The sequence below is a fragment of the Onychostoma macrolepis genome, chromosome 23 (assembly GCF_012432095.1).
Source record: "Onychostoma macrolepis isolate SWU-2019 chromosome 23, ASM1243209v1, whole genome shotgun sequence".
In the NCBI taxonomy this organism is placed as follows: Eukaryota; Metazoa; Chordata; class Actinopteri; order Cypriniformes; family Cyprinidae; genus Onychostoma; species Onychostoma macrolepis.
In genome coordinates this window covers 3,319,250-3,343,079 of record NC_081177.1, presented here as the reverse complement: position 1 = coordinate 3,343,079, position 23,830 = coordinate 3,319,250, and the positions used below count along the sequence as shown (strand labels likewise).

Genomic DNA, 23,830 nt, shown 5'->3' with positions numbered 1-23,830 from the left:
ATCATAGTAATACCATGCTTTTAGACATGTTACCATGGTAAAACCATGTTTTTGCACGTGTTACCATGGTAATACCACGATTTTGCACATGCATCATAGTAACACTGTTTTTAGACATGTGCTTTGATAATACCATGTGTTTTTGTACATGCATCATAGTAATACCATTCTCGACATGTTACCATGGTAATACTACATTTTTACATGTGTTACCATGGTAATGCCATGTTTCTGAATGTTACCATGATAATGCCATGTGTTTTAGACAAACACTATGACAACACCACGTTTTTATACATGCATCATAGAAATACCATGTTTTTACCATGGTAATACAATGTGTTTTGGACATGCATCAGCATGATACCATGTTTTGGACATGTTCACATGGTAATACCATGGGTTTTGCACATATATACAGTTGTCTAAATACCATGCATTTACGGTAATTAGAGTAATACCGTGTTTTTGTTTGCATGCATTAATTTAGAATAATGCCATGTTTTTGAACGTGCACCGTGGTAATACCATGTTTTTTGATGTGTTAACATAATACCATGGCTTTGTGGACCAAAGTAATACCATTCTGTACATGCACTATGATAATACCTTGGGTTTTGGAATGATGCCGTGTCTGTTTATGGTAATATTATGGTATATCCCAAAATGCCATGCTGTTATCTCTACCATAGTAGGCGACACCTTTGTAAGTGTAATGAATAATTTGATTATATATTAGGATGCTGCGTTTGGATGCTATATGCGGAGAGAGAGAGAGAGAGAGAGAGAGAGAGAGAGAGACCATGTGAGTAAGACACACACACACACACACACACAGACAGACAGAGACAGAGAGAGAGGGAGAGAGAGAGGATCACAGCGGCTCTACGGTCACAGACGAGCGTCACACCGACACATCCGTCGCGCTTTACGGTGAAACGCGCGACACAGGCCTGCGTCCGTCACCGTAAACCGACACACACAGCGGATCGTTATGATACGTCTCATATGAGGCACACGAGCAGCCAAACCCTTCCAGCGGAAACCGACGAGTGCTTCATGACAGCGATCGGGAAGAAAACGAGGAGAATCCAGGAATAACGCGCGACTCCGGAGCGACATTATATTCATTTCGAGGTAACGCTTGATCGCCTTTCATATGTGTGCGTGTGTGATTGTCAATGTTCCGTTACGGGCGGGTTTTAGACATCGTTTTATGCATCGGCACAGGATTGCATTGCTTTCTTCCCTATATAATGTTATATAGTGCTCTAATAAAACAGTATATATAATGTCTATCCAAAAACTGGGTGTCGTTGGATAGAGAAGCAGACGTGACACCCCACAGTAAACCCGTCGGGCGGCTGCACAGGTGCATCTCTCGTGGATTTAAAGGGATTCATAAATCACAATATCGTATTGAACCGCTTAAGGACATCATATATTCTTATACTTAAACGATTAGACCGCACAGTAGGCTACAAATAATGTGGATAAACGTAACTTTGAAAGGTTTACGCGTCCCTGATTGATGCGTTGTTGAAATAACAGAGATGATGTTGGTCTTAAAGGGACAGGTCACCTAAAAATGCAAATTGAGTCAATATTTACTCACCCTCATGACGTTACAAACCCGTGGACTTTACAGTATTTAATGACGCAAAAGCATTGTATGGATATTCGGCTAAATAATAAATAACCATAACCATGTTCCATACAGTGCTTTCGAGTTATTAAATACTGTAAAGTTAACCGTTTGTAGCGTCATGATGGTGAGTAAATATTGGCAGAATTTGCATTTTTAGGTGACCTGTCCCTTTAAGACCAACATCGTATCTGTTATTTCAACAACATGGATGGGGACATCAGGGGTAAAAAGGATTTCCATTAATTCATTCTGAAGCCATACATTTGTGTAAGGAACTGTCATAATTCTCAAAAATTCTATAAATGGCATTTTTAAATTTTGGGTGTACTGTTCCTTTAATGTGTGCGCCTTGGGGTTTGTGGGGGTCAGATATGTTTTCCAAATAGCTGATGGGTAACACAAGACCTCCCTAGTGAGGGATATTGGCATAATTAGTTGTGGTAATGGTACAAGCTCTCGGTCTGGCAATGCTTTAGACTTTAAACACTTTAAAAATGGTGTTTAAATGTGTTGGACATGTAGGCAGAGAATAATCTCATTGTGTTTTTCTCACTGCGAGAGTGACAAAGAGGCATCTTTACAAACACATTTAGCTGTTCTAATAAAACTGCACTGTACATCAAATCAATAATAGCTTCCTGAACAGCATAAAAATGCTGAAATGCCCATTTCAAAGACACAGTTATGATGTTACAGGCTCTAGCAATGTTGCAAATGGAATGTAACAGCGTTCTTTATGAGGCTGTGACATCATAATGGGGCTGTATGGTGTCCGTGGTAACAGTGGAACTGTAGAATTGTTTATGTCCTTGGTAAGCGTTCCGTCGATTGAGTTAATCAATGCTGCCTCATGCACTCGCACATGCACTTCTAAAAGCATTAGGCCACGTTTGCAGGCTTGAAAGCTTTGGGGGTCAAACCGAGGCTGGGTTTTCTTGACCTTTGCGTGCACACCTTCACAAATATAAAGGACGGCCGACCATCGTCAGTTCATTACATTGGCCTGAAGAGCAGTCGTTAGCACATCAGTATTCACACATTAGCACCTGTCAACACCCACTTCACTCTAATCAACCAATTAGCATCCAATAATATAAAAACTGTACATCTGCATGTATATGCATGTGGCTGGTGCTATTTTTTTATTACCTTTATTCCAAATCACATATTTTAGTCATACTAAATTAGATATAGTTCGAAAGCGTAAACACTCAAGATTGATCCTGTAAAAACTGTGAAATCAGACATTGTGTTACCATGAAAATGTTACTTTAAAACCTTTTAGGAGGCTCCTCCCCTTAGTGTCATATTACAAAATTTTACTACAATATTTTGGTAACACTTTATTTTAAGGTGTCCTTGTTACAGGTTACATGCACTACTATTATAATAACAATTAATTAAGTTAAGGTAAGTTAAGTTAACTTTATTGTCCACCTGAGTGGAAAATTGTCTTTGGCTCACCAACACAACAAGATTAATAATAACATACATAATAAAATAAAATCACAATAACTAATCACGTTACACATATAACATAAAAGGAAAAAAAAAATACAGTTCAAGCCTTACACACTGCTTAATTAAAAAGTTGCTGAATTAATGTTTCTAATTGCATTGGGGATGAAGGACCTCTTATACACATTTTTACTTGCATAATTACATGCAAGTAACCCTAAACCAAACCCTAATCCTAATCCTAACCATATAGTAAATACATGTAGTTAATTAATATTACTCAGTAATTAAATGTATAATTGCACTGTAACAAGGACACCTTAAAATAAAGTGTAACCCAATATTTTATAATCAAGACCTTTTCTAATCTTGACAAATCATGTATCATTGGAAAGGTCTCAACATTCCATATTTTATACATTTTATTTTGTGATTGAAGTAAAATTGTGATAGAAATGTATACATTTGTGACAGGAATTGCATTAAAAATTTTTAGTTTGGGTGTCACCCAGTGGGTTTTTTGGTGTAGCACCTAAACAAAATCTTACCTGTTTTTGTGATATCAACTTCAAATTTGGAACATAACTTCAGACATATTTTCTTTATAGTAAATGTAAACCTCTATAACTGTATTACACTTTTTTTTTTTTTTTTGCAATTTGTTTTCAGCAATAATCTGCTGCTTGTTTTCTTTAAACACATTGCAAGTTAGTAAGATCTTCTGAGAGGTTGCCAGGATGTTTTGGTGCATGCAATAATATAATAAATTGTACATCATAAAGACAATATTTGGTCCTTTTTATCATTTTTAAACTACTAGGAGAATACCTTTTTCAACATATTTAATCATAGGCCTACTTACAGAATATTCTCAATATATTCATTTTACTTGCAAAATAAAATTAAGTAAAATTTTGTATTTTGCAATGATTTAATTAATTTATTTAGCCAGTAAGTTTCCAAATGTGACATTTTTAAATGTTTAAGTAAAATATAGCTAAATATTGCTTTTAATTGCAGTTGTATTAGTACAATTAAATTTAAAAAACCAAGCTTTTGTCATTTAACTAGATTTTTACTGCATTGTACTTGCATTGAACATATTGACTCTGCTAATCAAGTGTTGTTGTTTTCATTTCTTTTTTTTGTATTGACAAAAGGGCAAATTTTTAAGCTGTACTTTCCTTGTGTTTCTTTTTGTAAAACTATAGCAAACACTTCTAGAGAATGCTTTCTAGGTTCAGACAATCCATGCAATTCCCGAGTAGTTGCCTAATCTTATTTTAGGCCTTAAGCCACAGGCCAGTCAACTCAGGAATGTCCTGTGTGTCGACGGTGTCAGACTCGCTGTCCTCTTGTCTTTTGGGTTGCGCTTTTAAAATGCAGGAGGTGGAGCGTCACGTGTGTGTGTGTGTGTGTGAAAGAATGTTGTTGCATTCAGGGTGAACAACCGCAGATGATGCACAAAGTCACGACCCAAACATTCAGATGAACAAGCGTCTATTTAACAGCACATTCATGCAAAAACGGCAATATAACAACCTCTTTAAATGTTATTGTAGTGTTTATGTCGAGCTGGCTAGTTTGTGATGTTGTGTTTAGGTGTTGTTCACACTGATAACAGAGCAGATTCATAAAGGATCGCATGGACATCTCAGAGTAACAGAAACAGTGGTTGCTAAGGCGTTGCTATGTAGTTAAGGTGTTCTCAGCATGTTCCTATGACGTTACTAAGATTTGAGTGTGTACCAGGAACTAGGGTATTATGCAGTTGCTAAGGTATTTTGGGTGGTTGCTAGGGTGCTTTGGGTGGTTGTTATGCTGTTATGCTGCATTGTTATGCTGTTGTTAAGGTGTTCAGAGTGTTTTAAGCATGTTGCCGCAAAGTTACTAAGATTATTGGGTGGATGCCAGTGTGTTTGGGTGGAAAAACATGTTTTTATGCCATTACTAAGTTTCTCTAGGTGGTTGCTAGGGTGTTTTGGGTGGATGCTAGGGCATTGCTATGCAGTTGTTAAGGTCTTCTGGGTGGTTGCCAGGCTGTTCAAGTGGTAACTAGGGCAGTTGGTAAAGTGTTCATAGTGACTTCATAGAAACATGCTTAAGACACTATGAACACCTTAGCAACTGCCTAGCAATGCCCTAGCAACCAACCAAACACACTGACAACCACCTAATAATCTTGGTATTTTAAAACATGCTGTTCAAGGGGTAACTAGGGCATTGCTATGCAGTTGCTAAGGTTTTGTTCATATCGTTTATAGCATGTTGCTACGAAGTTACTATGATTATTGGCGGGCTGCCAGTGGGTCTGTGTGGTTGCTAGGGCACAGTTGCTAAGGGGTTCATAGTATTTATGGCATGTTATGAAGTTATTAAGATTAATCGGTGGTTGCCAAGGACTTCGGGTGTTTGCCAGGGCATTGCTATGCAGTTCTTAAGGTGTTCATAGTGTTTAGAGCATGTTTCTATTAAGTTACTAAGATTATTGGATGGTTGCCAGTGTGTTTGGGTGGTTGATAGGGCATTTCTATGCAGTTGCTATGGTGTTCAGAGTGTTTTAAGCAAGTTGCTATCTTCTGGATGGTTGCCAGGGTGTTCAGGGTTGTTGCTAGGGCGTTGCTATGCAGTTGCATGTTGCTAAAAAGTTACTAAGGTTCTGTGGGTGTGTAATACGGTGTTCCGTGTGGTTGCTAGGGCTTTGATGTACAGTATTGCTATTGTGTTCAGAGTGTTTTAAGCATGTTGCTATGAAGTTACTAAGCTCTTCTGAGAAGTTGCTAGGTCATTGCTATGCAATTGTTAAGGTGTTCATAGTGTTTATAGCATGTTGCTACGAAATTACTACGATTAGGCCTATTGAATGGTTGCTTGCCAGTGTGTCTGTGTGGTTGCTAGGGCATTGCTATGCAGTTGCTAAGGTGTTCACAAGTGTTTATAGCATGTTGTTATGAAGTTATTAAGATTAATAGGTGGTTGCCAGGGCTTTGCTATGCAGTTCTTAGTGTTTGAAGTATGTTTCTATGAAGTTACTAAGATTATTGGATGGTTGCCAGTGTGTTTGGGAGGTTGCTAGGGCATTGCTATGCAGTTGCTAAGGACTTCTGGATGGCTACTAAGGCCTTGATACACAGCAGGTGTTTTTTAAACTACTTTTATGCATCTGTCAAACACTCTGTCACAGCTCTCTCTAGTATGTAGTTGACTTTACTCTGAGATACTGTACCAGTACCATCACTTCCATATTTCATCTGGCATCACCCTACACCTTGTTTAGGCAGGTGATGCAGTACAGCAGTGTTTTATTGCACTGTACTCATTAGATTAAGTCTTCTGTCATGCCCGTTTCATGTTTTCGGTCGAGTAGGTGCTCGTAAGATTGTCTCATTGTTTCCTGTATAGATTCTGCTGTTGGCCCCTGACCCTGTTGTCATAACAGCAGGCTTGAGTTACCGCACATTTAGCTGTTAATGATAACGGATGTATAGGGACGAGCTGCTACCTGCTGTCTGCCCTACACAGATCACGTTACTTCATATTTAATTAAAACGCCCCTCCAGTGGAGCCTATTTATAGCATCTGCCACCACAGGGGCGTCCCAGAGCTCTGAACCACTGATCTCAGACCAGTTTGAGGTTTTTATGTGTGCTGTAAGTAAGAGCAGTATTTTAAAAATGTAATTACATCTTTTAAATGCCTAATAAAATGTCTTTATTACATTATAGGAGGGGCTGAATCATGTCCAGAGACTGTCATGTAAGCAACAACAAAGAACACACTAGAAACTCTCCAGAAGACCTTAGCAACTGCATAGCAATGCTATAAAACTATACAGAATACCCTAGCACCCATTAAATCACATAACAATATGCTAAGGTGACTGCACAGCATAGCAACTGCATAGCAACGCCTGTACAGCTGCCTAGAAAACCCTAGCAACCAGCTACAATGCCACCAAAACCACCATTGCAGTCACATAGCAACATGGTAGAAACATTCTGAAGATCTTAGTATCCACATAGTAAAGCCTTAGAAAACCACCTAGATGATGTTACCAACCACTTAACGGCCAGATAGCAATGCCTTACAACAACCCACAACCACTACAAGAGCCTAGCAATCACATAGCAACATGCTGAAAACCACTCAGAACACTCTAGCAACCACATAGCAATGCCCTAACACTCCAAACACTTTTGCAACTCCGTAACAAAGCTGCAGCCAACCAGAAAACACTAGCAACCACATAACAATCCCCCTAGCAACCACTCAAAACATATTTGCAGTCACATAGTAACATGGTAAAAACACTCAACATCTTAGTATCCACACAGGAAAGGCAACACACTTAAAACACCCTGAACACCTTAGCAACCCAGAAGGAACATATTGACAGTCTTAAAACAGTCGGAACACCTTAGTAACCCAGAAGAATGTAGCAACAGCATAGCAACACACTTAAAACAGTCATAACACCTTAGCAACCCAGAAGAACATAGCAATGCACTTAAAACACTCAGAACACCTTAGCAACCCAGAATAACATAGCAATGCACTTAAAACACTTTGAACTCCTTAGCAACCCAGAAGAACATAGCAACAGCATAGCAACGCACTTAATACACTCTGAACACCTTAGCAACCCAGAAGAACATAGCAACAGCAGAGCAACACACTTAAAACACTTGGAACACCTTGGTAACCCATAAAAATACAGCAACAGCATAGAGACGCACGTAGAACACTCGGAACACCTTAGCAACCCAGAACAACATAGAGACGCACTTAAAATACTCTGAACACCTTAGCAACTAAGCAGAACATAGCGATGCACTTAAAACACTCGGAACAACCTAGAAACCCAGAAGAACATAGCAACGCATTTAAAACCCACGAAACATCTTTACAACCCAGAAGAACATAGCGAATGCGTAACAACGCTCTGCCACCCACAACATCTCAGAAGTTGTGTTTAGAGGTGATTCTTTTGTCTTCTGTAGTTTAATGGTGTTCAGTGATGGGGATCCTGAAACATCTTTGTTGTTGCCATAATCCTTATCTGTGTGTGTGTGTGTGTGTGTGTGTGATGTTTTGACAACACATCATCTCCAGTGAGCTCAGCCTTCAGATCATCTGTACGTCTGTTGGCTTGTGTGTGTGTGTGTGTGTGTGTGGATAGACAGGCTTTGTATACCCCGCCCCCTGTCGTCTCTGCAATCTTGCTCCCGCGTCTGGCTGTCTCGGGCCGTGCTGGGCCGTCCTGTGTGGATGCACAAATGCACCATTCATGGCCTGATAAGATCCACGCGTGCAGCTGTGCTCTGGGCCTGGCGCTGACCCTGAAGTGGGCAGAACCAGCAGGCGCTGTAGGTCCAGTTATCACCTGAGAACCATTACACCGTCTGCTTCTAGATTCAAATAGTAGACATTGGAGACTGTTTTGACCCTGTTTGTTTTAAAACTCAAAATGATCTTCCCTGCTGCCTACATTGATGATGCTAAGTTAACAATTAACCAATCAACAAATCACTGCACATTTTTGAAAATGGCACAAGGACATCAGCACAAATGACACATAATAATAAAAGGTTCAGGTCTAATTACATTAATACATATTACTTACATAAATTACAATATGTATTTAGATATTTATATATTTTAATATGACTCAATTATTATTCATTTTATGTTTTTATCTAAATTTATACATACATTTATGTAATTTTAGATTTAATTTAATTTACTCTTTAGGAAACAAACTGATAAATATTAAATCTGAGGTTATATATATATATGTTATCTTTATTGTTACCAAGCATATTTAAATATTCATATTTTTATGTAATTAATATTTGTTTGTCTCTATAAATGACTAAATAATTTCCAAATGCAATAGTTCCAAAATCTACCAACAGCCTTATCCAGGATTATCATGGAACTCATCACGGATCAGTCTGATTTTAAAATCATTTTGATATTTTAAGTTAATGTAAATATATAATTATATAATACACATATATATGTGTACACATTTATAATATGACATTTTTCCACGAGGGCCAGTAAACAACTTCTCAGAACACCTTAGCAACTGCATAGCAATGCCCTGACAACCACCCACAACACTAGACGCGCTCAAAAACAAGCAAAATTCTACTTTTATCTCCACTTGACCTATTAGTATAAAGTAGCAAAACACGGAATATGTTCCACTTGTACATAATGTCAGTACAGAGGAGAAAAACAGCATTACATGATGCAGAAAAGCTTTGTTGCTGTAATGCATGCTCAGAATAGCTGACCCGGGGTCAGGTCCTTCTGTAAACACCATTTAATTAAATTCTGTGTTTGTGTGTGTGCTTTAAAGCACTACAGTTTCCATGTTGCTTAGCTGTTTTCTGTCTCCCGCTGTACCAAATATCTGCTTTGCACCCTGTTTGCACCTTGAACTGTTGCAGATTTTGAAAAGCATTTTATTTCAGACCCATCCATGACTCTGAATCCTAGCTGTCAGGAGATTCTACACCGCTTCTATTGGCTTTAAATGAGAGGAGACTTTGTACAGAGATGACTGTCAGTGGGCATTAAGAGAGCGCACTGCAAACACACACTGCTCTTATTAGACCGTCTTCTGTGTGTGTGTTTGAGGGTGTTGGATGTACCACATGTGCTGTAGGTCTGCAATAGAAGAGGTACCCAGAGGCAATTCTGCCTGCGTTCTTCTTCTTCCCAGGCTGATTTCAGCCTCCCTGAACGCTTCCCAACCCATAAATCCCTTAGAAGTCTCTGTCCTCAGGCATGAGACGGCTGACCACGTTGCACATGGATGCTATTTTATTACGGGAAGACACCACTGAAGACTGTTGCAGCAGTAGACCCTTTGTAGATCTTTGTATCAATGTAATCAGTGTTTATCCATTAGAGAAAGGGGTCCCACTTTATATTAGGTGGCCTTAACTACTATGTACTTACATTTAAATTAATAATTTGGTACAATGCACTTATTGTGTACATGCATGTTTTTACATTGTACTTATATTTTTAAAAATACCTATATGTAATTACATTTATAGTTACACTGTTGACCCATCCCTTACACCTTAACCCACTCTTAAACCCACCCATACCACCAAACCTGCCCCTAACCTTACCCGTATCCTCAATAGCAGCAATAGTGTTTTGCAATACAATATGAACACAATAAGTACATTGTACTTATTTTTTGATGTAAGTACATAGTAGTTAAGGCCACCTAATATAAAGTGTGACCGAGAAAGGGTTTGGCTTTCAAAGGGTTAATCTAAATGCTTAGGCAAGCATCATTTTTCTAATAGAGTAAGATAGTGTTGCCTGTTTTTTCAGCTGCATTGGTTTAGGAAGATCTTTCCCATAAATGTTTTTTTTTTATTTATTTTTTTTAAAGCATTAATTTAAAAGTTATAAGCCTTGATCCAAACCACACTGAAAAATGGCGTGGGATGTACTTTTAAATTAAATCATTTTACTCATCATAAATTGCTAGTAGATTTCACAAATATTGACTAAGAAACAAGTAACAACAGATTTCCGCAGAATTGGGCTACTTTCAACACTGTTGCCACAGACTGTTTTTAGTGATCTCCCCTCACCTCCAGAAAATGGTTTCGATGGAAAGGACCCCTGACGGAGGGGAAAACTGGAAAAAAACATGATTGGACTAGTTTTGAATGGCAATTGGACTGGTTTTGTTTCCAAGACCTGGCAACCCTCTGGAACACATTAATATTGAATTAACATTGAATTAAATTTTCTGTAATCTAAAATTATACTAATTCACAAAAAATGCCAACCAGCTGCAAGGTGAATCGCAACATTGCAAACTTTGATTTTAAAGCAAATAATCATTTGAAAATAGGACAAAAAGACAAAGATACTTACAGTAACTGCTTTAATGAGGGAAATAACTACAATTGAATTAAAAACAAAAGATTCATATAAAATGATTGATTAATTTCATAAAATATGCTCATTATGCATACAAATATTTAAGTATTTTTAGAGCAAGACTTAAATTATGTCTCAATTATGTCATTTGCAGTGTTTATAGGAGTGGCAGGTACAAAAAAAAGGTATTTTGGAACAATTTGCTTGTTGCAATTCCCTGATTGATAGAGATTTTTTTGTACAATCATGGGTGATGTAGTTTTTCACATTTGACCATTTAAAATAATTTTAATGCAGGCTGTTTGCTTCAACAGAGGCATATACCATTGATTAACAACCTTGCAGTTCACAGTAGGTTTGTCTTTAAAGGTTTATTAGTTATTGTTCAAAACCAATTTCACTACGACTAGTCTAACACTTGGGGAACACGTAACAATGCAAATCAATTGATTCAATGCAAGTCATATAAAATGCAAATCAATCATATTTTGTGTTTTTGGTGGACAACCAAACTGAAGTCAAACGAACTTAAGTCTAGAACAAAAATCCAGTGTGAAAACGTCATTGCGCTGATAGTACCGGAGATTCATTTTGTGATGTGGACGGCTCTGAGATTGCCAAGAGACTTGTTAAGCTAGTGGAAACCTAACTCTGTTAATATCATTAGCAGATCGGCTACACTGAGAAAGACACCCGGGTTGTATGTGAGATCAGGGTGGTGGTGGGTTGGAGAATCATTTCTGGGCTCTGTCTCAGTGGTGGGGGGCAAAACGGCAGCTTCAGCACGCAACACAGGAGATGGATTTATTAGCCCTGCGGTTGGCATGACAACAGCGCCTGTGGATGGAATAGAAGATTGTTGCTAAATTGTTCCATCTGTTCCATTTTCCAGTTGTAGAATGGAGTTTGCCCTGCACAGGATTTGTGCTGTTATCTGATAGACGAACATAGATGAAGACAAATCCAGGATAGATTCGTCTAGATGAAGCCATGTTATCATATCAAACCAGTAAGTAACTTGCGCTCTAGTATTGGATGACAGCGACCAATGGACATGAATGTTCTTATGTGCTGTCAAACAAATAAATTCAAACATAATCATACAATCATAAATACAAAACAGTTTATCACTGAAGTGAAAATATATATTCATTGTCTGCAGAGCTGGGTAGTAACTGATTACATGTAATCTGGATTAAGTAGGGCCTACTTGTAATTAGATTAAATTACATTTTAAAATACTCATAATCAGACAGATACTTTTTTATGGATTACATATTATTTACATAATAGCAATAAATTATTCATAATTGGTTGATTCTCCCCAATTCCTCTTTCATCTTTTAAATTTTCCTTTCTAAAATTGCCTATTGCTTATATACATTCAGAAATTCTTTGTTTTGTTTTTTATACAGTGTTTATATAGTTTATATATTATATTTTATACAGTGTTTACCATCATAACCAGGTTGTGTTTCGATTCTCTCATTGGCAGAAATTTCCTTGCAGAATCATGCGTAATGTAATTTCACCAGGAATTTCTGCTCTTAAACACTATTTTTTAAAAATGAGCTAAAATAATGTGGGCTAATGTCATGTAAATGTATGTGCGAACGATCAACAAGCTTGTAGCTCACAGTAGGTCTGTCTTTAACAGTTTATAAGATCAAAATCAATTCCCCTATGGAGAAAATTGAATTTTTCAGAATTTTTGAATAATGGTATTTTTGCAACTGTTGTGCTCTGTTGCTGTAATATTATTTTGCTTTACTGAAATAACTCATTTAAAGTGAGGATTTTAGTTTTATTTCAGTATTGCTGAAGTCTAACCACAAGCTCGTAGCAGATTTGTCCATGTTAGTGAGCATTCAATGCTTCCCGTCTAGACAGTGTTAATCATCACATTCCAGCTCATACCGGCATCAAAGCTCAAAATTCACTTCATTTTATCTGTATGAAACACTTCCAGTAAACACCATCATTGCAATTGGAAGTTTCACATCTGTGTCTGTTTTTTTGCATTCTTGTCTGCCAGCCACATGCTTTTGTAGTGACAGATATTGTAAAATATTCTTCTTGGGTATGATATATCCAGAAAAAAAAATCTTAAGTTATATTTTAGATATTAATGCATAAAGAGTTAATATTCTTTGTACAGAATTATTTTGATTTTGATTTTGGGGTGAAGTTTGACCTAGACATTTCTTGATTTTTATAACCTTTTATAATATCACAACATCATAATTTAGCTCTAATGGCTGGGCAAAGTGAATCAGTCACATGAGAACATTTCTTTTCTATGTTTTATTGTTGCATAACCTTTTAGATGCTGCAACAGCAGATGGTGTGTGTGGTGGTTCTTTTATCTGTAACGTTTTTAGCTCTGATTTAGTGTTGAGATCTAACCGATCTCACCTGCTGCTGTGAACACACACGCTCGTGCTTCTGTAATGCTGTTTGCATTAACTGTCTCACACAGCAGGAATCCGTCAGCCCACAGAAAGCCCATCTGGAATGCAGTATCTCAGAAACAAATCATACAGAAGGTTTGGCGACCCACCTTGTTGGCTTTCCAATGCTAGATTGTAATTTATCGACTTTTATCCCCGCTCAGGATTTATTTCCTAGGTTTTGGCTGTTCCTCTCACAGATTGTAATTGGGTAGCATTTGAAGCATGTGTTTGTTTTCCAAAGACTTCAACAAACGCGCCGTTTCGAGCCAAGTTACGTCACTCAGCATCTTTGGCATAGAGAATGCGGAGACTAAGACTAATTTTAAATTAAAGACATGTTTGTGCAAAGACTGATGGGGGAAAAATGCACCTCACACATGTGATGTTATCCAACACAGGGCTGCAGCAAGGACACTAAAGGTGATAAAGCAGGAGAGCGTAGAGTTAATTTTGCATGTAAATGTGCACAGGTTCACACTGTGGATTAACAGTGAATTTATTTACCTGCTTGGAATGTTGGAAAATTCACAAAATATGCTTCACAATATCATTTGAAACAAAACAAAACTGCAAGGCAGTTTAGAAGTCACGTGGGACTACTTGGAGAGGTCTGATCTTGGATCAGTGTTTCTAAACCGCAGCACTCATTGATTAAGGGTTGATTTAGTGTTGGTGAGAAACACTGTCACTGAGTAATCAGAGAAGAGCAGATGTGTCGAGGCCGTCTGCTTCCTTATCTGACTTTTTCCACAATTCTTCCATCAGTTCGGCAATGGAAATTCAGTGCTTTAGAGGTGGTTCTGAAATTCACCCTGGGACACAATTGGTTCTAAATCAGTTGGCAGCTTTCTTTTGTTTCACAGCTTGCCTGAAAAAACGCAGATAAGGCAGTTCTTGCTGTGCTAGCATGAGCCTGCCCTCCAACCTTTGTCAGCATTACATATATTTTTTTTGGTATGATTTACTGATGGAGAAAATGTATACTTTTCTGCTGTTATGCTTTTGGGAATGTTGCAGATAAAATCGTTGATAATGTTTTTGGTAGTGAAAACAGAAATGCAAAAGTTGGTTTTAGTGTTGTTTGTGGTTGGTGCACGTGTTCAGGTCATCCTGTTAGCAAAAAACGTTGCAATGTTTAATGGGTACTTAACGCAGACTGAAAATTTGCTGCTTTGAAAGCTGTTTCTTTGAAAGATTGCACCCATTTCTGCATCCCCTGGTCTTTTTTCCCTCACGTTTTTGGCTTTTCTCTTTCTCCCTCACTCTTTTTATTTCTTCCCATTTCTCTCGTCTTCAAGGTACTCTCTCTTTCCTCCTTTCTGTCTCTCTGGCGTTCTTTCACTCTCTGTGTGTTTGCCAGAGGGAGGTTCACTTCATAGTCTTGGCAGCATTTTGTGTAATAAACTCCACACTAACGCTGGCTCATAAACAAATAAACCCAGGCACTCTGCGACGTAATTTCATCAAATCCTCCCCCGTGCTCTCTTTGCTCCCCTCCCAAGCCAGTGAAGCAGTCTGTCTTTGCGAAAGGCTTCCAGTCTTTGTAAACTCTCTTCTGGTGTCTCCCATAATTCTGAGTTTGTGTCTGCGATTCCACTCTCGTGTCGTGACGTCATTCTGAAAGCTTACAGCTCTTGGTGGACAAAAACAGATGGTTGAACTTTTAGCAGGAAAGGAAACAATGCCTCCTTGGTGCCTTGTTAGCTTTGGGTATTAAGTTATAGAGGACAGGTAAGGATATAAGAGATTATGAAGGTTTACCAACAATTACTATGTTGACTATTGTGGTTTACATCAACACAGTTGTTGCCAACTACTAATCCTCTTCTCCCATTTGATTCTAGGGTTTGTGCTGAAGAAAACCATGAAATCCTCTACTTGCAGCACCTGAAAGAGATTTACATAATCAAGACACGATGGAAGAGCCGTACAAAGATTCTGTTGCTGTAGACATGGCAAACCCTCAGGAAGAGGTCTGCAATGGTGGATCCGCCACCACTGCTGCAATTGGGAAACTGGAAGGGGAGGTCACTCCGATTATTTCAACCGAGACATGGAATGTTAGCTCTCCAACCATCACAAAGCGATCCCTATCGCCCCTGCTAACAATACAAGCCACCCCCGTGGTGACCCCGGCTGCTGAGTCTCCCAACGGTGTTGCCCTGAAGGTTGCTACAACTGTGCTCCAGCCAATCTGCTTAGGGGAGAGTCCAGTAGTATTGCCAATCCTTGCAGGACCAGCTGCCCCTCAAGTCGGACAATCAGGGGCCACGTCATACCTGATGACTAGTCAGGGTCCTGTGTCCCTACCTCTGGTCTTGGAACAACAAGTCCTCCAACATTTGAATCCTCAATTGCTTCAACAAACGGCAACTTGTCCTGCCCTGCCGCTGCAGAACAGCATCTTGTGCCAGAACCCATCTCTTGCTCTTGGAGCACCTCCAGTCCTGGACCAGAAAGGCACTAGTCCAGTGTTGGATACTAGTCTACTGACTCTTCTTCAGAACCCTAACTTTGCAGCCATCTTGCAGGACCTCTTCCCTGGCCAAGGCAACTCTTCTCCCACTTGCCACTCAGCGTCTTCCCCGCAAGTTGACCTTGCCTCTGCATTTCTTCCTCCTCTGCCTCTCTCGCACCCCTACAGTTCTCCACTAGCCCCTCTGGTGCCTCCAGCCACCTTGCTCGTCCCCTATCCCGTTGTGATCCCACTTCCAGTGCCTCTTCCAATCCCAGTGCCAATCCCAGTCCCAGTCTCCACTTGCAAGGACTCCAGGGTAGGGGTAGACACCCCTAAACCGGCTTGTACTTCAAGCAAAAGCACACAGACTTCACCTAGTGACATCTCCCCTCATTTGACATTTATCAGCAAGGAAATGGCAGTAGTCCAACAGTCTCTTCACTCTTGCTCGTCCCCTGTAGTGACAGACGGAGAAGTGCTAGATTTATCCATAAGGGCACCTCAACCTTCAATGCATGTTGACATGCCACAAGGGATCCAGCCGTTTCAGCAAGACAGCGTCCTTGATTTGTCTATACCTAGTACAAGAAAGACATGCATCCAGACTTGTAGCACATATGGGCTGTTGGCCCCGGATCGGGAGAGGATGTGCCACATGGGGGAAGATGTTAGCAGTGGGGCTTTGGCTCTTGGGGTTCTCCGGCCAGTAGACTGCACGCCGAAGCTAGACACCAAGCTGCTAAGTGGTTTAGCATCTCTAGAGTTCAGCAGACAGCACAAGTGGGTGGTAGACAGCGGTCACGGTAGCACAGTGGCTGGGGCGGTACATGACTCTGCGCTCACCGGAAGCGGCAACATCGAGATCGTCAGCACATCGCAGACTGCCAAAGTCATCGTGTCAGTCAAAGACGCCATGCCTGCCATTTTCTGCAGCAAGCTAAAGGGATTATCAGGCGTTTCTACAAAGAACTTTTCCATCAAACGTGATGCCAGTCAAGGGGGCTTCGCTGCACTGCCCAGGGTCCCGGGGGACCAGCGAGGGGAATCCAGTGACCCGCTCAAAAAGATCTCTAAAAACAGAGGCATCAAACTGAAGAAAGTAAGCTCCCAGGAGATTCATATACTGCCCATAAAGAAGCAGCGACTGGCAGCGTTTCTGCCCAGAAAATAACACATGCTCTCTTGCTTTCAGAGTGAGAAGGGAAAACCAAGGACATGAGCAATGAAATGGCTACTGAGGTGTAGCTAGATAAATAACTACAGTGAAAAAAGCTGGTCTGAAAAATTTAACCAGGGTATGATGATGCTAAATGCATTCCTGGCAGAAATAAAGCCTAAAGCTTGTTCTCCAAGCTGTCCAAATGATTTAGACTGATGCTGGCCGCCTCTGGTCTGACGGCTGGCATTTGATCCATTCATTATAAAGCAATCAGACGAAGTCGACAGGAAAATGCTCCAAGTATAAAAGAACCAATCTGAACTGCCTAAACTGCACTACTACTGATTTTTTTAGTATTAATGCCAGAATCGACTCCCTTCCTATGCATTTTGATTTCGGTCACACATCCTCATGAATGATTCATCAAGCGTAATCTGCATTGTCATTAATATGCATGAGATCTGTTTTGAAACCTGGCCAGCTGTCAGTGAGAAACGCGACGTGTAGCACTGACAAATTCTCCTCTCGCTAATACGCTGAATTCTTGCTCTCCTCTTGCTGTTTACACTTGGAGTGCAAGACGTTTCCCATTTTTGGTCCTAATGAACTGTAGAAGGGAACCGTGACCTTTTGCTTCCCTAATCACTGTATTAATCAGTGGGGCATTGGAGCGGAGCATCCTCTTTGAAGAACAGGAGGGGTAAGCAGTTAGCATGGCAGCCTGATAATGACTTGGCAAAGCCCAGATCTCGGTTTCATTAAGTCTGATGATTGGAGGAAATGGTTGTCAGTAGCAACAAAGCATAGTTTTCATCATCCTCCCTTTGGGGGGCAAAAGGCCTCCCTCCACCCGCCCCAAACCAAATTAAAACTAAATAATCATTGGGGGTTCGTCCCTAACGACAACAAATCTGAGTGAAATGGCTTATAAATGCTGTTTTTATGGCCGTGGGTTCAACTCTGAGTCATTTTTTAGGTTATAGTCAGCCAGCTGTGTGAACACAAGGAGAGTTTCACTTGCAACAGTGTACAGATTTTAATGATCCTAATATACCTTCAGTGTTTTAGATGGTGAATTGCCGACAATGGACGTGAAGAGTTCAAAATTAAACATCTATCCCTCAGAAAGCATTAAAATCAGTTTTCCTCCTCGGGTGAGCCTGGTTTTCTTTATACTTGTCATTACTTGTCATATTGTGCAAAATTCATCGGTGTATGTTATTTCTTGGGGTTTTTAAAAATCTTTGATGAAAATGAAGAACTTGGGTGATATCAGCAAAGTTGCACAAGCAATTGGCTAATATTAAGACTATTTAGTCAATGTTTTAAGCTACTCTTGCAGGTGATGCAGTCTTGCTAATAGGTAATGCAGAAAATTTTATGCCAAGTAACATTACAGGATAAAAGGTTACGGCAATATTCTAATGATAGAATTAAAAGCGTTACCATTTGAATATGTGGAGATGCTCTTGAGGGTGAACTTGACCTTCAGTCCCAGTCAAAACGGCCCTTTAGGTCTGGCTTCATTCCCCCGCTTTTCATGATCAAATACATTTCTGATGGATAAAATTAAGTGCCACTTTTTAAACTTTAAACCATTCATTAAGAATTTTAATTTGGATTATGAATGCTGCTTTATGGCACATAATCTGCGTTTTCATTGCTTTCATGTGGCTGGTGGTTTAATTGATAGCATGAGGGTGTGTACTGAACCACAGGTTTCCACCCTTTCATTAACCGACTGATCATCCCAGTTTAGTAATCAACTTATTAAAACTGTGCTACAGCTGACAGACCCAGATCACAACCTCAATACTGAATCAGCCAAATTAGCCCCTTAAGCGCATATAGAAAACCCATTTTATTGAAGTCTTTTTCACATTGTGACATTTTCATGACTACTAAACACATTTTCTCTCATTTTTGTGTCTGGATGGTTATAAAAAAAAATATATATATATATATATATATATATATATATATATATATATATATATACATACACACACACACACACACACACATATATATAAGTGGCACTCGATTTACTGAGTTTACTCCTGTTGTTCAAAAGGATATTTTGGGTAAAGTTCACAAAAATGGTCAACAACATGCCAGCAAGTCATATTGCACCCAAAAATAAAAAGATCTAAAAGAAATCAGATTTTGCTTTAAGAAAATGAATAGAATCAGTAATGAATAGAATTAGTTACTTGGCATCACAATGCTATCATAAACACCATTTTCCGTCATAATGAGAAATTACATTTATATATATTTAATTTCTCAATATCAGTTACTGTATTTAGTTGACCACAAAATTACTGTAAACCTTTTTTTCTTTTCAATTTAGAGCAGCATTAAAGGTAAAATACTGTCACAATGTATAAATCCTTTACAATTTTAATTTTTACTGTTTTGTGCATTTACAGTAGTGAGAATATGGATTGAAAATGGTGTTTATGATAAAATATCACAATGCAAAAAAAATTCTGATTGGACTGAATTCTATTCATTTTCTTAAAGCAAAATCTAATTTCTTTTAGATCTTTTTATTTTTGGGTGCAATATGACTTGCTGGCATGTTCTTGACCATTTTTGTGGATTTTACCCAAAATCTCCTTTTAAACAACAGGAGTAAACTCAGTAAATCAAACTTTACTCTATATAAGGTGTTATATTTCATACTTCATGCAAGTTCACCCCAACCGTAAGATCATCTCCACAGCGAAACTACCAGCTCTTAGCTTTGAACCTTTCATTTTTAGGTACAGCCAAACCAACAGGAGTCTCACTTGGTCACACATGAAGATTCTGTGTAACATAATTTAAAGTCAGTACCAATATGATGCAGTGGCTCGAAATGAGCTTCTAGACACACCATCAGAAGTGTCCATAGAAAGAAAGATGAAAGCAGGGCAGGATTTATTTGACATGTCAGTATGAAATGTGCCGTCTCGTGTTTGCGTGTTTGCTTATTGGAATTCTTGTAGAAGGAAAATCTGGAAGGCGTCTTCTATAGTTCACATTGAGCCAGGAACGGTTTTCATGCAGAACTCTATGAACTTTCTCAAACTATCAGCTTGACAGATTTCCTCCATTTTCAGAGTACACTCAAGTATTGGGTTTTATAGTTCACACCAAATACATCTAATGAACTGATGTGCAATTTTACTTGTTTTTTTTTTTTGTCAGCACTGAAGTGTTTTTAACTCTAAAGCCTTGCAAAAATGTCCTTCCTCAGTTTTCCAGTACAAATATCTAAACATTCTTAAATCAAAATGTATTCACTTGAGAAGCAAAATAACAATGTTATATTCTGAAAAACTGCTTATAGTAAGTTTATATTTCTTAACCCATTGGTGGATGTTTTTTTCTTGGTTTAAGTTTTTCCAAAAGTTTTTCAGAAAACAATTAAATGCATCTTAATTTAAGAATGTTAGGAAGTCAGTCATATTTTGCAGTGTAAATCATTTTCCAGCATGTGATACAGTATATTCTCACTCTTCTCAGATCTACACAAAAACAATCAGCATGAACACCAGATGAAGTTTATGAATAAACCATGACCGTTTCTATGATGTGAATTCATTTGTGTCAGACGACCCTCTAACTCTTTTATAGGTACTGAAATTTTAAGTATTGAATGTTTGTTTGTTTTTTTTAACATGAAGAGCTTTTGTAAACAACTGAATGGGTAAAAGAATGAAACAGAGTCTGGTGATGTTTTAAATTATTTATTTATTATTTGTATCGTTGAAAATGTGTATGTGACGAATGCATTAGCTTTAAAAATTTCATGATTAAAAACGTCTCTGGTATCAAGATCGAAGCATGTGTGTGTGTGTGTGTGTTTTTTTTTCTCCATAACAAGTATTGATATTCAATCATTTGATGAATCTATATGGCACAACATTACGAATACATGTGATTTTTTTTTTACAAAAAGTTCGACAAAGGAACTGAAAAGTCTAAACGATCACATTCACGACTAACTTGAAATGCTACGTTACAAAAGATGGAAAAAAACCTGAGAAGTCTCAAAGTAAAGCAAGGCAATTTGAACATAGCTATTTAAAATGGACGTTTCCTCCCGGTAAAAAGCGCTGGAAGGCAGTACAAGGTATATTAAACAACGAATCCCAAATAAAACAGCCCCCCGTAACATATCGTCACGCTTCCCACCTCCATATACAACGTGTTTAGCTTAAAATATTTCTTCTCTACAAAATTGTACATTCCTGTTGCTGAGTTTTATGGTTAAACCCATAATACGCCATTGACGTCTGATCTATCAGTGAAAATGATCAAATATCAACATAAACTTCGAGATAAAGCCGGAGGAAAACACGCCGGCGTTCACATTACGTCACATTCCCACTATTTTAGTGATATTTCTAATGAGGCTTCAACTGCGACGCTTCATTGAAATGAACCAGTTTAGACGACTTTCCTGTTCTCGAGTAGCAAACTCGTTCATTTCTCCATCATGTGCTGCGTTTCGGTCTCTTGAATACTGCTCTGCGGCTGGTGTAGGTGTCAGGTTAACGTCTAATCCTGGCTTCGCAACACTTCGTAACACAAGTCAATTCAAACATTCCCCAGATAAGAGCTCGACGAGTTCCTGTAACAAAACTGAGGCCAACTCAAACAGCGTTATCTCGAAAGCATTATCTCCTCAGAACGCTCTGGAACATCCACACTCGAGTCGAAAGAGAAAACACATAGCGATAGAGGAAAAACACAGTGTACGGAAAACTATATTAGATATACGACATAACTCTGATTTTTAGGTTTTTCAAAGCAGAAGGGCATTTCGCTGTTAAAGATTAAACCTACAGCATTTCATTACTATTTAGGCTTAAATTTAAGATTTATGCATTTAAATTGCATGTAAAAGTTTAGATTTCACAGTTTTAACATTAATAAACTTAATGTATGCCAGCTTTATATATTTTAAATATATGTATATTTTTTTATTTATAAATTATATATTTACATTTCTATATATAGATCTCATATATTTTAACTAATTGAGTATTTCTATTGAGTATAAACCATGTTTATACTTTTAAACTGAATACATTTAATTGTTTTCACAATTAGCAATCTATGCTGATTCTAAGCGATTTAAATAAATATTTAAATAATCAAATATAACCATGCAATGATTTTGAGTGCAAAAATCTGTCCCATTTTTAATTTATGCATGACTGACAAATATAAATTACATTGTTTATTATTATTATTATTATTATTATTTTAATGTTAAAACTGTGTAATCCAAAATGACAGAAATTTTAAATACAATTCAAACACATAAATGCCAATTTTAGGCCTAAATGTTTTTTTTATTTTATTGTTTTGATGTGATTTACTTAAATTAATATGTGCCAAACTGGTTCACAATATGCTATTAGTATTGTTTTGATGTTTGGAGTGAAAACATTGAAGATTTACTTGTGAACACTCTTAAATGTAATCTCCAACCAAACAAAAACAAGCAGTTTAAAGGGTCTGTTTGGTCAAAAATAATTTCGCAGAATTGCATGAAAACGAGCAGCGTGAACATTCTACAAAACGTCTCTTTTTGCGTTCGACGGAAAAAACAAAGTCGTACGGGTTTGGACTGTAAATAATGACGATTGGCCGAACTTTTCCTTTACGATTAAGAAACATGATGTGTTTTGTTTGAACTAAATACACAAACGGAACGCAACTAAAAAGCAGGTTTTCAGTGGCTGTAAGTGATTCCAGAAACACCTGTGGACTAGTATGACGTCACAGGGAGGTAGAGCGATAAATAGCCAACATCAGACTCAAACACCACCACTATCGGTGATCTAATCGGCCTGTAAAGCGTCTGCATCTTTGGGGAGACGAGATGGCAGGAGGTAAGACCCATCCAAACGCACCTTCGCTCCCGTTCGCCGGTCGTTCCCAGAGAGCGGCACTAATGTTCCTCAGAGTGTGCTCTGGCTGCAGATGAACGTCCAGGTGTGTGTGTTTATGGACAGACGAGCCCGTCCGCTGAACAGCACACGGCGGTTTCCCATCAGCCCCCTCTGTAGCAGCGTGTTGGTGTGGAGGTGAGGTTTCAGTCCTTGTGTTTCACTGCTTGCTCTGCTTGAGTCTCTCGATGTGGTGGCAGAGTTTGAGCGCCGGTCCGAGTTTCAGACCCATGTACTTCATCACCATGTCGCTCCTCAGTAACATCAGAGCTTTACCGTCGATCTCCTGCAGACAGAGTTTTACATGGTTAACTCTTTCCCCGCCAAACACGGAATTTTCCATTATTAATGAGGTTGCTGCGTCCCAATTCGCATACTATCCGTCCTAAATAGTATTTGAAAATAGAATTAGCATGTCCCAAATCATAGTATGTTGAAAAGAGTAGAGATCGACCGATATATCGATTTACCGATATTTTTCCTGATATTCAAGCATTTTACCATAATCGGATATCGGTTTTGTAATATCGGATTCACCGATAAACGCCGCTATCTTGTGGGTGTTTTGAGAATTGCACGCAGGATCGTCATTGCAGCGCGTCTGAGGGGAGACGAGACACCAACAACGGTGTGCACAGGTACTTGATTTGCTGTGGTTAGTAAACTTTATTTAACATAATAGCCATTAATGCACAAATTAGATGCATTACATAAATGCCTGATATGCAGTTTATACAGCTTGGCTCTAAGAAATATAATTCTAATATAATAGAAGCGAAC

At 38.6% G+C, this 23,830-nt stretch overlaps 2 protein-coding genes across 3 annotated transcripts in view; one reads left to right on the top strand and one right to left on the bottom strand.

The window, feature by feature from the left end:
• Positions 1–795: 795 nt before the first annotated feature.
• zmp:0000001174 (retinoic acid-induced protein 2) lies at positions 796–19,064 on the top strand. 2 transcript variants are annotated; one of them, XM_058763469.1, is made up of 2 exons: positions 796–1,137; positions 15,327–19,064. In XM_058763469.1, exon 2 carries the CDS (start codon positions 15,399–15,401, stop codon positions 17,109–17,111), a length of 1,713 nt encoding a protein of 570 aa, XP_058619452.1. In that variant the 5' UTR covers positions 796–1,137; positions 15,327–15,398; the 3' UTR covers positions 17,112–19,064. The 2 variants fall into 2 exon arrangements, with proteins under 2 accessions (XP_058619452.1, XP_058619453.1); XM_058763470.1 differs by lacking the exon at positions 796–1,137 and adding an exon at positions 11,843–12,038.
• A 1,756-nt stretch (positions 19,065–20,820) lies between these two features.
• The window catches only part of LOC131532137 (polycomb protein SCMH1-like), a 37,380-nt gene continuing 34,370 nt past the window's right edge, over positions 20,821–23,830 (bottom strand). Inside the window, exon 15 of the mRNA XM_058763569.1 lies at positions 20,821–23,336. Within this exon, the coding sequence (XP_058619552.1) occupies positions 23,211–23,336 (126 nt within the window). The 3' untranslated portion in view covers positions 20,821–23,210. The remainder of the gene's footprint in view (positions 23,337–23,830) is intronic.

What these genes read in the sequence shown, in the direction of transcription:
- zmp:0000001174 (XM_058763469.1), top strand. Translation starts at nt 15,399, where the DNA reads ATGGAAGAGCCGTACAAAGATTCTGTTGCTGTAGACATGGCAAACCCT.